General features: G+C 37.3%; 1 protein-coding gene and 1 long non-coding RNA gene across 8 annotated transcripts in view; both read left to right on the forward strand.

The window, feature by feature from the left end:
* Pgant9 (polypeptide N-acetylgalactosaminyltransferase 9) overlaps positions 1-20,138 on the forward strand; it is a 189,519-nt gene that overhangs the window by 127,355 nt on the left and 42,026 nt on the right. For 6 of the 7 annotated variants that reach the window (XM_083084589.1, XM_083084594.1, XM_083084591.1 and 3 more), the window contains one exon: positions 1,100-1,307. In XM_083084589.1, coding sequence (XP_082940715.1) covers positions 1,100-1,307 — 208 coding nt within the window. The remainder of the gene's footprint in view (positions 1-1,099; positions 1,308-20,138) is intronic. The other variant, XM_083084595.1, reaches the window with a different exon arrangement.
* On the forward strand, positions 1,536-2,828 carry LOC145963018 (uncharacterized). The gene is made up of 2 exons (XR_014436055.1): positions 1,536-1,752; positions 1,814-2,828. It is a non-coding gene; the product is annotated as an uncharacterized LOC145963018 (long non-coding RNA).

Here is a 20,138-nt window from a genome sequence, read left to right on the forward strand (position 1 = left end):
AAAGCAATTTGTCGTTCTCTTTATTGCCGCATCGCACACACCGGGGCCCAACTTTGTCGACCGGGATAAAATTATTTTCGGGACAAGCGAGCGAGGGCGACCGAGCGGATTGTGCGCCAACCATATCGCGTACTTACCCCCGGCTTTAGGAACGCTATGCCGCGGCAATATGGCTCCGGCAAATAAAACCGGAGTTTATGCGAGAAAGCTCTTAGAAGGCGTATACCTTGGCACGGTATGTCCCGACCGGATGTGCTGAAAATTCAATTTCCGATTCCCTTTTTCTACCCGACGTCGCTGACTCGTTCCTCCTTACGTTGACGTTAAGCACCGAGCTTGCCTCGCTTCGGGCAAAGCGAGAGGTGAAACGAGATTAGCTGAGACTAAACCAGAATGCAATCGGGGAAAATATGAGCGGAACAACAAGTTTGGCGTGACTCGCTATATCGCTCCATTTACTTCTCATCGAACGCGCGTATAATATTTTTAATATCTTTCTTAATTAAGTAACGGTCTTCTAATCTCAATTAAGAATTTTGTTCTCTCTAAGGTTTCTTTGTCACATAAATCCGCATTTATACAATCTATTAATCTTTACAACATAATAAGATATTTTTATCGTGAATAGGATAATATATTGATTCGATAGATTGCGATGTTAATTTTTCCTATTATTGTTTAATCAGAAAAATAATCAAGCATTTTAATCTTAATTCCATGTTCTTTCTGAAAGAATAAATTGAGTGAAAACAAGAAAAAAATAAAAAAAGATATTTTGAAACAAAAACATTGCTTATTAAATCAAAAAAATAAAAGATAAATTAATTTTCAAACGTTGCTTGAATAATGATGAATATTGTGTGTATCTTAAAAATTAATATAAATTTAAATAAAATATTTTACAAAATTTTAGCTAAATAATGAAAGTCACATAAATTATAGCACTATAATAATTAGAATTATTTGTATATAAAATCACTTTTTAACCTTAATTTCAGCTAATTTGAAAGCGAATTCGATGGGAACGATTCACGTTGTTTCACTATAATCAATTTATTTACTAATATTCTCTTATTAGCGATCTCTTTAATGATCCTAGATTCTATAGGTGATGGAGTATTGGCTGTGCCACGAGATCCAGACGCCCTTGCACCTGGTGAGATGGGCAGGCCCGTGATACTGCCGACCAACATGTCCGTGCAGACCAAAAAGCTGGTGGACGATGGCTGGCTCAATAATGCATTTAATCAGTATGCCAGTGATCTCATCTCCGTGCACAGATCCTTGCCAGATCCACGTGACCAGTGGTGAGTTCTATTCACGTTATTTTGGCTTGCAATAATTTGTTGAAATTAATTGCTTGCTGCTATTTATAAGATATTATTATTTTTCCATAAAAAAATAATAACTTCATTATAATGATATCTCATGTAACGACATGTTATTATAATAAGATCGAGTATAACGATGGAATTTTGCAATTTTTACCGCAAACTAAAGAATACACCCTGAAGACACGCGGTTTATTACGTAGAGAGACGGGATCCCTCTTCATCCAGTATGACATTTGTCATACGAGAAAACGAGAAATATAGTGATGCAAAGTGAACATAGAAAGAACGCGCGTTTAAACATAACGAATATCCTTAGTGGATACGTTATATCTGATATGAGAGGGATACGTTGGTCCCCGGAGTATCAGGGCAGAGTAGCAGCCAGCAGCATTTTGCCGATCGAAGCGGATAGTCTGCGGTAATGCATCGGAAAATCGTAAATAGTCGTAAATGTTCCGTGTCATTTTCTTTTACTGCAGATATGGCGGCATCATAACGTGGTCGTTGATAAAACATCGTGAACTGGAAGTCGCGACATCGAGCTATCTATCTTTATCCGATCCTCCTGTTCTTTCCTTCTCGTGAAAAAGCATGTCACATCGTGAGAGCTCCGACGTAAATACTTTAGAAATGAATCGCGAAAAGCCATACATTATCACATATATTAAGAATGATTTTCAGCTGTTACTTTTTTTTCTGCGAGAAATTCATGGAAATGCTGGCGGAAAATCCGGCTACAAATAGAATGTATTTACATGTTTGCAATATCATAAAATCAAATTGTTTAGTAGAAAGATTTTTTTCTGCATTTGTAACTTATTAACTTATATATAAAATAATTAAATGTTCTTCAGAAGATGATATCTTATATTCGAATTCTCTTCCGAGAACTTGTCATATCTTTATTTCTTTCTTTATAGAAAATCATGGTTTGTCTCGTTCTACTTTTGAATAAAATATAATTTATATATTTCATATATAAATTACATATTATATATTTTTGCTTGCATATTTAATAATAATTAATATATTTATTAATTTATCGCACACGTAATTCTAAAAATAAAAAAATCAATTATATATATCATTGACTTATATGGTTGCGATACTGGATATAACTCTTAATAGGATTTCTGTTAGATGTCGATATCACATGTACGATCGGAAATTACGTTTCTCTTTATTCTTGCATTTCGTCATAGCAAAGTGGAATCTATTCAAGCGCAACGCATACAATCATGAAGGATATTAAAATCGGCTTTTGTGGGAAACGTTTCATCCGAGGCAACTGTATGAAGGGATGCTCCTGAATAAAATATGCAACGATGTTACGCGCGAGGAGCGTTTCTGAAGCAATATTATAACGCAATGCCTCATGCAATTTGCATTGGGCCATTATTTTAATTACGGCGCCAAGTTAAACGCGCTGCTATTATATGTAAACATTTTCCTCGAACGAAGAAGTACAAACCTCGCTAATGCATACATATATATATATATATATATACATTTATATGTATATATATATATATATATATATATATATATATATATGTATACGTATATGTTATATGTACGCTCAAACTATGCTAATGACTCGCTATTCCGAATTCTTGTTAACGTTGCAAATTATTTTCCGTCTACGTCGCAAATACAATTTCACGGAGAACGTCCACCCGCTTGCGCCACGTTTACTACGGCTACGTGTTACGCGTTGTTTAATTAATTGCGCTGTGCCTAATTTGTTGCGCGAGTTGACCATAATAGTGCACGATGAAAAGAGCGCGGGCGACCGTAGTTCAGAAATTTAATCATCGGAAAACGCGTTCTCGGAAATTAATATATTGCTCTACCTTGTCGTCGTCTTTATGCTGCACGAGACTTCTAAAATATACTTCCATTTAGAACATTTCATTTATATTTCATCAAATGTGCCGTCTTTTTTTTTATCTCGCGTGTTCGATATTCTCTTTTCCCGGGAGCAGAAATATAATATATTCACGAGAGAAATTAAATAAATATCGTTTAAATTTAATATCATATTACGACACGAAAATGATACATTTATTATTATATATCTGGGCCGCTATTAAAATTATAAAATATTAGATAATCTTATTTGTATATGTGACGAATATTTTTGATATATCTTCGTTGTTTTAAAATAGTTTAGCGCGAATTTCTAATTGTGCGAATCAAAAGCAATTGATCGATAATTCTACCGCGATCCATCGTAGATCGACGTGATTTACTCGAGTAGGGCTGTAACTGTAGGGTCTGCGGTACGTCCGAAATATGTTACGTGGCGACCGTAAATTTTCGCTAAAACTTCGTCCCAGCGGCATCGGCGTCGGGCCGACCGCGGCAGCGAATTAACCCCATGAATATTAATTACAATTTACATGATATTAACCGACATTATCAGGACAGGTGGGCAAACTTCGTGGGTGCCTGTTGTTACTGACACACCGCGAGTTGCGTCCGTAACTAACGGCTTGGATAAAGGTGCCACCACACCGACGCAGGTGCGCTATGATGCGCTTACAAACAGGTGTCCCTGATTTAGAGCCACGAGGATTGTTCGGGGAGAATCGGCGACCACGTTGATATCATACGAGGCGATTACGGGACATTCTGGAATTGCGATGAAAGCGCTCGAAATCATAATTCCGCTATTAAATCATCATGCAAATGTATCAAAGTATCGTATAATTATATATCGTATAATTATATATAATCGTATATAAATATGTGTTGTATATTATTTATTATTATGTAGCTTATTATCGCTTTATTAAAGTACAGGAATAAAATGCAACCCCGCCTGAATCAATATACGTATTGTTTTATACAGCCGATGAATTGATCATGAAGAAAAGGCGATGAAATAAACGTTTACCCAATTAACTGGCAACAAAGAATAATCATTTAATTTCGTATTCGTAGTATATACTCGTTTATGCGCAAGCAAAATACACGTGTCTCTAATTTTAACGCACCTATGCGCTTGTGCAATTTTCTTGTCAAATATTTCCTTTTCAGTGAACGCGTGACACGAATAATTGCCACGGGCTCTTTTACAAAACGAAATGTAGACATTGCTTTTATCATTTGGACGTACGTTTTACTGTGCTTGAAAAAAAAATATATTTCCGTGATTGAAAAAATATATTTCCGACAGCTTAAACGGTTAATTCTGGATTTTATTGAATTAGCGATCACGGAGTCGAAATAATTAGCGATTACGATCGCGTAGTTAACAAAGGTACAATGCATTGGTGATTATTAATTAATAATTTAAATACCCAAGGGCGGCTGCAATTGCCGCGGTGGACCAATCATTTAAAATGGTCGTTACATATAGTGGTCTTCCACCACGATACATGTGAATTTTTTTGAATATTCAATTAAACGACCTTCAACAGCTCACCGAATAACAGAGGACCACCTCGCATAACGAATGGTTTAATTAATTTTACAACCGATATATAATAAAACTATCGTACAAAAAAATATTCCAATTCTATGAAAAATTAGAATTATCGAGAGAGTACATAGAAAAAAAATCAATAAACCATTTGACGATGTATAAACCTTTGTTTCGCTGATCTTTGATATTAGAGATGGAAAAATAGCTATATATTTATTTGTAAAATCGATGTAAATTCTTTCATAATTTGATTGCGCGTTAATAGAACTGTCTGATAGAATATTATACTTTGACAAATATATTTTGATGAGAAATAAATCTCGATATTAAATGGAAGAAATTCCCGGATAACATCATTCAACAAGTCAAAGATTGATTCTCAGATTCGAAGATAAACGGAGATGCTTCAGATGACGTTGTGACGCGAAGAACGAAAAGATCAATGCTATTTTCCGTGACGATAAGAAGTATGAAATGAGATAAAAGGTCGCTTTCTGCGGTTTTTCCACCCAACCTGGTAGCTCTGCCCCGCGGGCAGAGCTCCGCGGAAATAGAAATTTAAATATGCAAATGGCGAAACGTTCGGTTTAATAAGCTGCTTCTTCAGCGACTGTGAAATTCGCTTGTGAGGACTTTGCTTAATTATCACGTTACCAAACAGTGAGAATCTTTGTGTTTTGAGGATTTAATTTTCCATAAATTGTTATATCTAGATATTTCCGGTCTTTTTGTACAACGGTAATTACTTCCGATAGAGAAAAATATTTATTTATATAAATATACTTTAATCTTTAAAAATTCGATAATTAAATTCATTAAATAAATGAATGCATTTAAAAAGTAATTATATATTTTCTGTAATGTTAAAATTACTGTTAATTTATTTACTTGTTAAAATTATGATTAATTTATATTTGTACATGTTACACAAAATTTTTAAATAATTACCTAGTATTAATATTAACCTGTTAATATTAACTTTACAAGATAATTCTATTAAATATTAGTCATCGGTATTAATGTGACGAGTATCCGGGATTGCTTAATTCATTACGATGATAACGTGTAAATTATGACATACGAGTATTTTATACCATCTTTCATCTGGCTGCAATTAAGTCTTAATCTCTTTAATCTCCGAAATGAATTTACGATGAAAATTCGAGTTTTCACCGGTTAATTTCCTGCGGGCAGCAATAGCGGTCCGTTTCTCATTAGCCGAAAAGTTTTCTTGTCTAGGGTATACCTCCTTTCGAAACGTCGAAAAGACGAGTGAAAATTGGCGTTCTGTTAGTTAGATAAAAGAAAGAAAAGAGGATGGAAAGAAACGATATCTAGCGAGAGTTTAACGAGGACTTATGAGCAGTTTGCTACCTGCCAGCAGTTTCTCAGAGGAAGCTCGCGCTGTTGAAGCTGACAGCTTATTGTCATGTCGTTTATTGGAAAACATAAATCGATACGCTGCACGAATTGTACGTAATTTGATATTATATTTCGAAATATATATAAATACGATTCTCATATTTTACACGAAATTTCATGACAGAATTAATTTTCTGCGACTTCATCTGTTGTTCGATTAAACACGATTATTATTATACAACTCTTGAAAATCCTTCATTTTGTTAAAAATCTGTTGAAATCGCGTCTGTATTTTTTCTCGCGATGAACGGGAAAAAAAACGGATGTTCGTATTATCAGATTTGTTACACGATTACCGCGATCGATACGCTCGTCCTTTACTCTTTCTCGTCGTCTGGAAAAGCGCGTCCGGAGCAAACACATCGTAATGCGATTCCAGCGAGGTGTCGGCCATGTAGGTAGGAACGCGTGCAAGGGATAATGAAAAAATATGTGCCGGGTTCCGGCTTGGTTTCGCCGCTTGATTTCCGTATTCGCGGAGCGGGTTAACGCGAGGCGCCAATATTTTTCAATTACGAGTCGGCCCGGCTTTATTTAGTTTACTTGTCAGCTCGCACACGAGCCCGCACTTAGATTAGATTAGGCAGCTGTTTTTAAACGCGCCGCGAGAGATTTCATCTCACTGCGAATGTAACAAATAGCGATCAATTCTGTTCGGTGAATAAAATCGGCTTTCGATACGTGCTCGGATAACGTCCGAAGAAACGATCCCATTAGCTTTCATCGCTTGTCAGATCGAGAAACAATGGCTCGTATTTGTTTGATTTCAGCTTCGACGATTTCGCAGAATTTAACTTTCAATAAAATATATGTAATATCTTTTTATATAATAGTCTTTTTATAACGTGCGAAAATATGTACATTAGATTAATAATTGTGCTCCAATTAATTGCAAAAGTGAAAATTATTTATCAATTTATCCCTCAGAAATGATCTTGTATTGTATTGTTTCAACATGTATAAATTTTGAAGATTTCTATTGTGTTAAAAAACATTAATATCGGTCTCTCTAAAATTTGAATTGACAAGATTAAAATTAATGGACACATCAATCAATTGAATAATTCGCTCTTGAATCGCTATAATAAATTAAACATGTACAATGCGTATACAAACACGCAGAGCTTGGAAGAGTCATTTGCAAGGCGGAAGAGAAATTCGCGAACGTCCCCGTTTCCGATGCATCATTCTCCGACCGGAAGGAATAAGTTGGCGTAGGAGCCAAATCGCGGCAAGAGTGCAAAACGATTTCGAAGCCGAGGCTACGGGGTCTATTGTGCGCCGGCTGGAAATCCACTCGCGAGAATCCATTGTGGCCGGGCGGCTTCCACAGGATCTCGTCGCTTCCGCAGGAACGCCGGGAACGACTACCGTTGACGTAAACGTATTCCGGACCCGGTGAAGATACCGTACTTGAGCGGACGGCGCGCGAGACGGATGAAAAAGCTACCGGGATAGTTATTGCCGGGCCGCTACTGTAATTCGTTGTCAAGCCGTGCCCGGAAGCTAACGATTCGCCGCCAGTCGACATTTCCGGAGCTTTTATCACGCCTCGCTCAAAAACAACAGCTCGAGATTTTCGGATCGCCCGTCAGTTTTCAACTCGATTAACTTCACATTATGCTCATTTATTCGTGGATCGCATCGCGTATATCTCAATCCTATATTTTTTAGCGAATTTTAGATCCGCAGTGACATTTTTCGACGATAAGGTCTGTCTTTCATTGTACGCGTAATCGTTGCGCCCAAAGTTACCCCGCGAACAAGCACAACTGATTCGAGTTTACCCGAGGATAGAAAGTCGCCCCCTCCTCCTCTCAAAGTAAAGTACACAGAATTTGGTTGCGCGGCGCGGTATGAAACTCGCGACCGAGGAAAACTTTCCGAGTTACAGCGGGAGCAGATAAGGACGTCGAGGAGCAAAGAAGAGGGCGGCCGGGTTAGAACGAGGAACGGACTGGATATCGTTCCGGGGGAAGTAAAGTGCACTCACGAGGACGAACGCCCCGGTACTTTTGCGTCCTCCCGCTCATCGGGCACGCCCGGGTCATGACTGCGGTTGCCGCACTCGCGTGTCTATCACTCGGCCGAAAAGTACGCGGCGGTTTCCGGAAACGCGCGGGCATCCACCGGCCCGGCAAGTTTTACGATCGCCTAACTACCAGCTAATTTTCGTGTTCACGACGCTACGTTGCACGTTCGTTACGCTCGACGAGCACGATGCGGCTTCGTGGGGAGGAAAGTTAACTTTGCGCCCCCGCCATCGCGACGTCCAGTGCCCCATGGCGAAAAATAGCCGCCTTCCAAAGGGACTAGTTGAACTTGTTAAACTCGACGTTATTAGAGTATCTCGCATTAGGATTACACCTGTATCTCGAGAGTCTCGGAATATCGAGAATCACGTAATATCTCTATTTCGTCAGCTGGAAAATTAATTGCAAATTTATCGCAAAATTTATTTTTTCAGAGATGGATTTATTGAAGTTGAAAAGATTATTTTATTTGTTTTCTCAGTTATTTTTTTCCAAAATATACTTATAATTATTAAACCGAGAAAATTGAAGAATGTTTGAAATCTCTAAAAAGAAATAATGTAACACATATATTTTAAGATTAAATCTGTAAAAGGATCTCATCTGTAAAAGAATTTTATACACTAAAACTTAATGTACACAAATGTGTCAATACACTTGAAGAACATAATATTTTCTAATTACGAGAAAGCATCAAGCAAAACAAAATATTTACAAACGCTAGATTAAAGTTTATTTAGCTGAACTGTTAAAACTAAAAAATTGTGAAAACCAGATGAAATTAAAAATAAATTTACAACATTTCTCTCTCTTAATATATTTACCTGTAAAGGAAATTAAATTATTTGATTGCAATATCAATGTAGTGTATTTTTTCTAAAGCGGAAGAAAGTAAAATTATTTAAACAGGTATAGTAGATTACACTTTTCCATCTTCAGTTTAGGACCGTGATGCTAGGCCAGATTGCGTCTTCTCCAATATAGCGCTCTATCCCTAACTAGTTCACCTTAATACCCATTACCCTGAGGATTAAGTTAAGTGAAAGCGCCTTATCGCCTTAACGATGATCGACGTCCACGATCTCACGCCTGAGATTGTTAAGTAAGGCTCTGTGTATTAGCTATCGAGATCTCGTCTTCGTTTATCGAAGGTTAAAGTCGGCAACAACTCAATTATCGATGTTTCGCAAAATTTGTTACATGTTTGTTTCGAGCGAAAAGCTAGACTAGCCGTTCCGATCTCCGTCCCGACATTATTAGATTACAAAGGACTATATTGGCGAAGCTAGAATTGCAATTACGGTGATTACTAAAGAAAATTAATCGACGTTCGTTCGCCGATCACTTAAACGCGTCTAGCCGCTCGCCGTTTAATCATAATCCAAGATTATTCTCGTAGCAAATTGAGGAAGAACGGCTTTTATTTCGTTCATAAGCGTAACTATACGAAAGGAAATGAGCGGCGTAGAGTGAAATGAACTTTAATCAATTTTAAGACGAAGAAGAATGCGTCACAAAGCAAAATTTACATCTAATTTCTGTTAAAAGCTCATGTCGAGATCGTTGAAAACAAGAGGGAACGCAAGCCGTTAAAAACTAAATATGCTTGCAAATCTCGTTTCACGAGAGTTCATATTCTTTCCTTTGACGCTTGAGACCTTTTCTTTATCGTACGTCGTTAAATACGCAGTATAGTTTATACAGCACTGCACTTTAAAGTATTCAGCCTAGCAGTGTAGAAAGAAAAAAATATAATAAACTTGTAATAACTTTCAAAAAATTAGAGAATTAATATATTCTCTTTATCTCCTTAATGTATAACATTAACTTTTCTTGATCCTTTTTAACGAATATAAAGAGATTTATAATATATTTAATATGTAAAAAAAATATATATTTATATTATGATAATATAACGCATACACATAAATCACTGCATGCAATACAAGTCAGTTTATGAAAAATTCAAGCAACGCGCTCGAAAGGAAATTCTATTAATTATGATCTACGAAGTATGTAATGTATTTTTGAACTCTATCTTCGAACTTTTATTTTTCTATGAAAAATAAATAAATGATTAAAGATGTTAATTACTTTTCCTAAAATCACATTGGCAAAATTCGTTATTTTACGAGCGCAAATTTACGGATATATCAATCATGAGTAAAAGTTAATTATAAACAGGAAACCATCCTAGTAAGTAACATCAAGTCTTGCTAAATTTAATGCGCGCACGCGATTCTCTTAATGTATTCAACCGTATTAAATCCATAATCACGTTTCGTCATTCCATCTCGCCGCAAGTTCCCGATACTTGCACCGGTGACAGTCCGCGCTCTCGATAACGCATTCCTGAAATCTCCACCAAGACGTCTTCTCATCAACGACACAGTCGCGACGTTAGGGGTTCCAAACATCTTCCCTCTTCGCAGTTTCGCCATATCTTGTCATTCCCGGCAACCTCCGCTTGAAATACCCGCAAAGCCCGTAATTCCAACAGGAATCGGTACAGGCAGCTTGCTTCCTCTTTTTTTCCTGTATCCCTCGCAAAATGTTTCGTATACATCACAGGAGTCACCTCGGAGGTAATTGGATTTAGTGCGATTTCCTGAATCCTGTCTCAAGCTCCCTCGTCCTGCCCTCCTGCGCCGCGCGCGCATCCCGATTTCAGGATTCGTAGACACTTTCAGAATCGATGGGTCACGTCGAACGTGAAACTCTCCCGAGATGCGACGGACGGGGGTTGCTTGTAGGGGTCAGACTTAGAAGCCGAGAGTAATGGGGGTGTGGGGGGGGCCAGCCAGTTTGACAAGGGTATCTCGTATCGCGAGAATCCCGAAGCTTTGCGGCAAGTGAGCGGGTGAAGGGGGGGAGTGGTCGGTTCGATCAGGGAATAGACGAGTCAAGATAGCTGGCTAAAGAATAAAGTGTTGCGACCCTCGCCGGATGTCGGCGAGCTTCTGCCGAGCTGGTTAAGGGTGACTGCAGAGAGGACTCTTTTGTTTCTCGCGGGATCGCGTGATGAAGTGTGCGCGAATCACTTGATTACTTGCGGTAAGATGTCATTCTCTTTATTCTTGACAGAGAATCGAAATAAAATATTGCCAAAGGAGATAAAACTATTATTAAACATGAAATAAAATATCTATAGATCTGTCAAGATAAATATGAGATATGAGAATAAATATTTTTTAATATTTCGCGAATTCAGCAGTGGTTATTAAATTTTAAAGAGCGTATCACATCGAAATTTTTCAATAAAATGTATTATTTACTAGATAAATGAATACAATTGTTAATAATGCATTAAGTAATCAAAAGCAATACGATTGATTGTTCTTTATTCTTTCCACCTTAAATATCGATCACGTCTGAGCATGTCAGTGATATAATGCAGTGAAAGAAATCTTCAAACTTCCCTGAACAAATTGCTGAGGGCAGTGGATAGGGGACGACGGCGGCTTCAAACAGTTTCAGACCCGCAGAATTAACCCAGACTCCCGACTAATTAGCATTATCTGCCGCCAGGTCGGGAAATTTACTTTGCGAAACGTCCAATTAAGCCGCTAGGACAGACAATGGTCTGCGGAATTGCGTCGTCAAGGATGTACACAATCTTATATACGTCCAACACGCACTTGTAAACGGAATTGCGAGTAGCCAGAGTAGAGACGAGAAGAGAACATGGAAAAAGAGAGGGAGGGGGAGTATCTTCGTTGGAAGACATTGTGCGATGAAGGGCTGCTATTATTCGTGCTCAGAGAAAGAAAGAAGAATGACACGGAAAGGTAGATAAGACAGGTAGAAAAGAACATTGGTGGGATAGAAACGAGACACGTATGGTGAATAAAAAGGACTTTGCGATACGTAAGATATATCTCTCTTATTGTTACAAACGAGACGGAGAAGGAGAGAGAGAAAAAAGATGGGGGAGGAACGTCTGGATGTTGCTGCCTTCGTTATTTGATCTCGAGAACGTGCATTGTGCTGCTCGTTCGTCCTGGCATTTTCATCTCGAAATTAGGACGTCTCGCTATGCATCTTGCTATGCGTGTTATGGCCACGAAGCTACTGCAACAGTGAGTCTGACATAATGTTCCGCGTTTCCTGTAATTGCTGGATGTTTACGGAATTTAAAAAATACCTGATGAAACATTTTCCTCTTCACGTTATTTTCTTCTACTCGTTGACAAAACATCAATCATTAATTTTGCATATATTTTTCAAATGAGGCTCTTCGAGACACGAAATATAAACAGACTCAATTGGTTTCAATTAAATTTATATCAAATTCGCAGGAAACTTCTCTCGATACGTTAATGAATATTTATTTACAATATTTTCATGATATTTGCATAAAAATATTTACCATCTTATTAACATTTATTTACAAATTTCCTACTATTTGATATTATTTTATAATATCATATGATATTGCTTTATGTGATACGATTATCACGGTTTAAAAGAGAATCCTCTTTTTCGTACGCTCTGTCGTCGTTGATTTGAAAAGAGACTTCTATTTAAAATCAATGAAAGCCGAGATAATTTATGTCGCGAATGTTGACACTGAGAGATTAATTTCATAACGTTCGCACTTGAATCTCACCATTATCCGCGATTATACCATCAACCAATTACAGCATGGCGCACCGTGTACATAATTATCGTCGAAGTGGCGATTTCTCGTTCCTCGCTCCGTCGATCGATCATAGTTAATCCTGCGGCAACGGGAAATAACAAGAGCGGTAGCAACGTTAGCGGGGCAATGGTGTTGGTAATCACGGCGTCAGTGTGAAAGGGAAGAACGTTCGTCGCGTGCTCTTGATCACACGTATGGACGCACGCGAAATAGGCGGATGAATACGGTGATTCTTTTGAGGCTGCTTTACATGCGGCGATCCCTCCAAGCACAGCGAGTCGCACGGTAAACTGCGCGAATTTCCATAATGAAATTAATGCCGGTGATACGCGAAGCGCGGATACGCGCGAAAGAGCGTCGTGAGCGACGAGTCACGGGAATGATCGATGGATGGTTTATGAATGCGATGACTCGTACGCCGCGAGATTTGACGTATAACTGTGCTTGCCAAATATTTATCTCGCATTAACATACCGTTAATGCCGAGTGAGTAATAATGGGATGCAATCCTCTTATGCACAGAGAGAGATTGTATGTAATTTTTGTTTCTTTCCACGATATAATTATCGCGATGAGATTGAAGGGATCTTATATGGTAACCTCTGTATATTGCATTGCAATAATGACAGAACGCGTTGCGTTTCGTGATACGCGGTAGTATTACTCCGACGCTCGTCACGCGCTCCATAATCTTTTCATAATGATGGCTGCTTTTTTTTTTCTTCCCCGATGCACGTTTCCTATGTTCTGGAATTTTACGTGCCGTTTCCATCTCATTTCGCGATGATTTCAGTCGCGCGATGCATCGCGAAGTAGGTCGCCTCTCTAATGAAAAAAGAGGGAAAACGCGTTCGTGACACTTCGTTGGTCATAATGGTCCTGTCGACCGCGTTTATTTTGTATCATAGCACAGTCGGAGCGACACGATGGATGGATGCGGACGCTATAAAAAGAGTTGTGTCCATTTTTTGTGTATCCATACGATGGTTTGATTTCCAGAAGAGATGCGTGTCATAAACAATCATTGACTCATGCGAGTTGCTTTAAAAGTGATCTATTCGAGGAGAAATTTCTCGAGGGTTTTTATTAGTCGGCGTCACATTGAATCGGATTAAAATCGATCGCAAGTTCCGGTTTGGGAAGAAGAGAATGGGAGAATTGTGGGGCACCGCGAAGCCAGAGAAACAGGTCACGGTTCCTTCTTTGGTCCACTTGGAATATTCATGTTCGGGCTTCTTGTTAGACGTCATTATGCAAGCTCCTGAAAGTTATTTTCGTTCGTCTATCCGCCCGTAGAGCCGGATGCTTCCAGAAGTGGATATCCTCCATCCGGGCGAGCGATCCTTGTCTTCATTAGCCTTATTATCTTTCTTACTTGCGCGATAAGCAATTAACGAAGAGCACTCGTCGATCGAGGGGTCGCCTACCATTAATAATAACTTGATTCGATCCATTGTAAGTCGCTTAGGAAGCGTTAATTAGACTCCGTTCCATTGTCCAGACCCGTCGAGAGAACTCGTCGGAAAGTGAAAGAATAATTTCTCCGCAGGGCGCGAAACTCCCGTGGCTCACAAATAATGTGAGGTAATGACTATTAAAGCACTCTCGGTAATTACTAAATTAGACGTTGGAGTGAATTAATTGAACGAAATCGCGTGCCAGCGCCGCGTTTTAAATTGGAAAAATTTCTCGGCGACACGCCATGTCCCAAACATTGTAGCCCCTCGAACGTTCGTCTTGACATTTGGCTCGCGCTCGTAAAGAAAAAAAGAAAGTCTCTCGTACATGAGATTGCACAGCCCGATATTCACGATGCGATCACTTGATTGTTTAATCTTTCTGAAACGCTATAAGTATCTATGAAAGATATCGAGTGTACACCATAAGCCAAGGAATATATCTAGCTTAAAATCTGGCAGTTTAATGTGGCTGACGATAATAAGTCTATTATCGTCTATTATTTAGCCCCGTCTTTAGCAATAATTATAGACCTGGCCTGGGATGAAAGGGCGGTAATGAACACGGGGAAGTTTTCCGAGGCGCGTAGGGGTAACATCGCGATGTATGGGGATGCGCTAAATTGCTCTTGTTGAATTTCTTTCGCAGGAAGACGCTCGTCCCCGCTCGATTGAGTTTTACGAGGCGTCACGTGTAGGTAAAACGATAGTAGCCATGCGGTTACGCTTGGAGGAACTGCGAATGCCTCGTAAAAGCCGGCGGGATGGATATTTCCGAAGAAGGGAATGAGAGAGATAAGAGTCTTTCGTGAGGCAGCGATCTGCCAATATTGCACTCCGGATATCCTTACTATAAAAGTACAGATATCCGTTATCGAAATCGCATATAAATTTGTGCTAATAATATATAACACATCGTAAAAATGAATTTTATTTAATTTTGCATCATATGGTACACGTATATTACATTTTCTGTTTAACTGAAATATTTTGTGCAGCTTCAATAAACCATTATTTGTCACATTTTCATTTATGAAATGCAATCGCGACATAAATATTACAAATATTTTGAGAAATATTTTATTTCCATTATAATATTCCCTTTTCTCTTTATTGTAAAGCTTTGTTTGCAATCTCTGCATAATTTTCGATGCACGCATCAAGACCCGTTCAGTTAATTTCATTCCGCAGCCGATTTAATTAGTTTATTACCGAGAGCACGTGCATCCATCTTCACGGTCTTTTTCATCTTCTTCTCGTGCACGGTTTTTCCCTCTCGTATCTTTTTCTTTCTTGGATATCTTGTTGTACACCAGTTTCAATGATGCTTGAAAAAAATCGCCCATTTCCGAGTCGGCGAATTAATCCGGTAGCCGCGACTTTTTCCCTGCATTAACTCCGTTAACTTTTGATTCAGAAAATTATGACACGCGACGGAACCTGAAAGCGTGTTTGCCGCATTTAATACGGGCGGATGCATTATCGCACGTAGGAAAATTACTCTCCGAGTTTACATTTCGAGCCAAATAAACCAACCTTCTCGCTATGAAGCTTAAGCCTGCCGATTAAATTCATAAGTGCCAAAATATATGCGCGAGAGGAAACAATATTATCTTTTCGTGACGTTTACGTCAATGCGGATAGATAGACAATTGTATTTTATTTTTGCAATTTATTGATATGATTATAAATAAAAAATATTTCTCGATGAATCAGCACATGTAACGGAATTAAACAAGTTCGCATCCGTCAATAATTTAACATAAAGATAATTTAATTCATCGTAATTTCACGCGCAACACATGTGTACGCACTTTTGAATGGAATTCTAAAGGATAAACATTTATTTATATTTCCTCTATACCTCATACACATCCAAGCTTGTGGCGAATGCCATTAATGATCGAAATTCATTTGAAAATAAACAGTACTGTCATGACTAATAGTTTTGTTCTATAGGGACATTATAGTTATTGTTTTCGAATGTGCTGGATACGCGAAACATTGCGACGTTCATTTGTCATACACAGTTTCATTCTGTTCAATATATTCAAAATGAAAAGTGGTTCCTGTAATTTTGCGATAAATTCGCAACTTTAGATATCGCTGATTGGACATCAACCTCCATGGAAATATTCCATGACGTTGCCATATTTACAATTCGTTACGTTCGTAAATAATGCCGCGCAATCGCGCTCTCTTTGACAATGCAGAATATAATTATACTCCGTTAATTTAATGCACCTGTTGTTTGATGTTTGCCAGTTAACAGGGAGTCATATTATATAATTTGCAATCTCACGTTTCCTAATGATTCACGAACGGAAGTAATTAAAAATGCACCGATTTCCCCTACCGACAGTCAGGGAAAACAGACTACAATTGATCCGCCCGCAGCGACAAATCGGTGACCGCGATTTGCAAGGTAAATGAGCGATTTATGGAGTGCCAATTAATCATATGCATATCCTCATGTATTTATCAGATTCTCCGTTTGCATGACAAATTTCAAGTTGATCGGTGATAGAAATTATTGGAGAAAATAAAGAAACGCGATAAGAAATAAAAGTAAATACAGAGCGTAAATACTTCTTGTATAAATTCTGATGTGGTTCTTCAAAAGAGTCAATCATATTCGAAAAATAACATCGAAATAACGATGATAAAGTAAATAAGTTTAATATTTTCCTCACGAAATATTGCGAACTACAACATATTTTTTTGCATATCGTACGTAATTCAAGTTTTTAAATTATAATTTGCCCTTGAGAAAAGGATTTTTTGAACACAGTGTCCTTTTATTATATTACGGAGATTTACCGCACGCGACATGCGAAATATAATAATATAGCGCCCCGCTTGGAACGTTGACATAAATAAATAGTAAAATTCGTCGGCTCGATATTCCTCTGCCTCTCTCTTCCACGACTTGAAGCTCTGGTTTCTCTCAAGCTCTGGCTGCCGGTGCAACCTTCAGACATCTTTCCATTATTCAACACACATCGTGGAAAAAGGCATGCTATAAGCTAGATGCATCTACCAGTCTTAGCGAGGAAAACAGATGCTATCGGATGTTATCGATGTAGGTGTCACGTGGTGGATCATCGAGTGAACGAATCTCATCTCGTCACAGAATGCATAATGCGTTGATAATACTTGCAGTCAACTTGTTTCTCAAACTTTCCTTACGATGAAAGTAAAATTTTCCGTGCATAATTTTATTTTTGTGCATTTTTTGCAATGTAATAAACTTACTTCACCAAACTCTTTTGTTTTCTTCTCGAAAAATTAATTTATTTTTACGTATCATACAAACTTGTTAACATTAAGAATAGTAACTTTTGTCGAGCAATTGATTTTTTGTTTTGCACATTTTTCCTCCTGATGTTTGTACTTTTATATCCTATGATATAATGAGCAAAAAAATGTAACGTATAATTTTTCACGGAGATGAGCGAAAGACACTTTTATGGAATTGCATGGAGGATTTTTAATATACAGATTGTGGTTACTTCAATTGCGATGTTCCAACTAAATGTTACGATACTAAGTTTCACGACTCGTTACAAGAATGTAAGAAGAGTCTTGTTGAAGTTTTAACGACCTCCTTATTACAAATTTCCCTTATTTTGCGAAGAAGTATCGCGAATACGAAGAAAACTTTCTCTCTGCGGCTATACTCGTAGAATATCTTCCCAAGTTATGAGTACAGTTTATGACATTTGGTTACATCGTTGGAGCAATACATATATTTTATTTCATAGAATGAAGATTTTGTTTGAATGATTTGTTCTTCACATTGAAGTATTAAAAGAAAAATATTAAATATAAAGTTGGAGTAAAAAAGCTATTGCTACAATTAATTTTCTAAACAAATTTGTATATAATTTTGTATATATATAATGACAAAATATAAACTTGTACATTTCTTTTCTAGTTTATATTAATTTAATATCTCGCGATTGTGTAATAAACTCCAACGATTTCTCTCATATCTGCGTTATAAGAGTATCGAATTTCTTATAGACAAGAAAGGAGAATTACACTCGAGAGATCTTTCGTTGATATTGTTTTCACCAACAGTTGCCGACCAATCACGATGTTAGATATCGCAAGTAGCGTCTTATTAAAGGTGAACACGTAAGCCTTCGAACTTTTAATGATCTTCTGATTAACGGATTTGTACAACTTGGACAATGCTTGCCAATTATACCAATCGACAATTTTCTTTTCGACGAGAAAGGAACGAAAAATTATTTTTTCTTCTTCGATTAAAAAAAAGGAGCGAGGACCTACGAGAAAAAGGGAACGATATTTCTCGGCAAACTGTACAATTTTATCGCGGCGGATTTTACAACTCAATCGGGGAAAGCAAAAGTTTCCGGAACTACGGTGGTTACGCTCGTGATCGTATTTCCTGAATCTTCTGATAAGGACGAATTTTACAACCATGTAGGATATTATTTTGTTTCATACTGTAGAATTTCAGGCATCTCGTGTAACTCGATGAAATTTTTCACCAGAAAAAATATCGCGCTTCGTGCCAGAATATTCCAAATTGCAATAAGGTATTTTTTTTCTGGATATTGAAAAAGTTAGAGGGACATGATAAGGGTATGAGATAGCCAATATTTTTTACAAGTAAAATAAATTCATAAAAGTATGTTATATAAAAATGTGCAAAAATTTTTACTACGATATTATATCAGCAATATAAAGTAGATATTAAATAAAATATCATATTGATATTGAATTGAAAGAGAAGAAAGATAATATAAAACTCGAATAATTATGTTTATACATTTCTTAGCAAATTAAAAAAATATAATTCGGGTAATAGCTGCGTCTTTTATAGTAAACGATACAGCGATTGTACTCTCTCTTGTATCCCAATCGTGGCTCACGTACTTTACTGATCAAACGGAAAGGGACGAACACTCGACGAACTTCATCAATGAAGCGAGGTCTTTGAACACGTGTCGCTCTAATTACACGATACCGTCGTGATATATCAGTGTACTTGTGCATCATGTAGAGCATACAAGAAAGAAATTTAGAAAAAAATGTCTAACATATTAATTGAAATATGAAAAATGATATAAAGAATTTTTTCATGAGTTACGAATTATAAATTATAACATTGGTTGACAGTTTGACCATGATAGTTGTAACAATAATTAAAATCGACTTTTTTATTTTTTCTTCAGTTTGCCCGGTTTTTTTTCATTTTCCTTTTTTTTTTTTTCCCCGTATTACTATACAAATATTAATGTATTCGACTATCACATTCAATCTTATTAATTATAATTTTATTTTAGTTACAAATTTTAATCGAAGTGTGTTTTCTGTGTTTTCTGGGATGTACCTTGTAAAATATATAACATAATATATGTGTAAAAAATTTGAATATGTATAGCATAGAGGAAGTTAATAAATGAAAGCATCGGAGAATAAGTTTGTCTCGATATACTGCTTATATCTGACTGTAAAAGCTAGTTGAGAGCTTGTGAAACGTTTATAGGTATGTTAGCATGCGCGTCAAAACACGAACATCGTCAAAGGCTGCGAATTAATTAATTTCAGATCGAACAATGCACGCACAGGCGATAGTCAAGCAGAGAACACGATTATGTGGCTAATTGTTCTGAATATGAAATTCGCTTTAATCCATTATCATTATGGCTTCGTGTAACAAGATACGACCTTAAAACAATGTAACGCATTGCGAATGTTACGTTCTAATTAGGTCAATGGTGTTTACGTTTAATTAACACGTAAGTCGGTTTTTTTAAAAAAATTGGTAATTTAAACTGGCGTGTG

This window comes from Camponotus vicinus, unplaced genomic scaffold, assembly GCF_025532165.1.
Source record: "Camponotus vicinus isolate PSW18456_S1 unplaced genomic scaffold, iyCamVici1.0 SCAF_12, whole genome shotgun sequence".
Classification (NCBI taxonomy): domain Eukaryota; kingdom Metazoa; phylum Arthropoda; class Insecta; order Hymenoptera; family Formicidae; genus Camponotus; species Camponotus vicinus.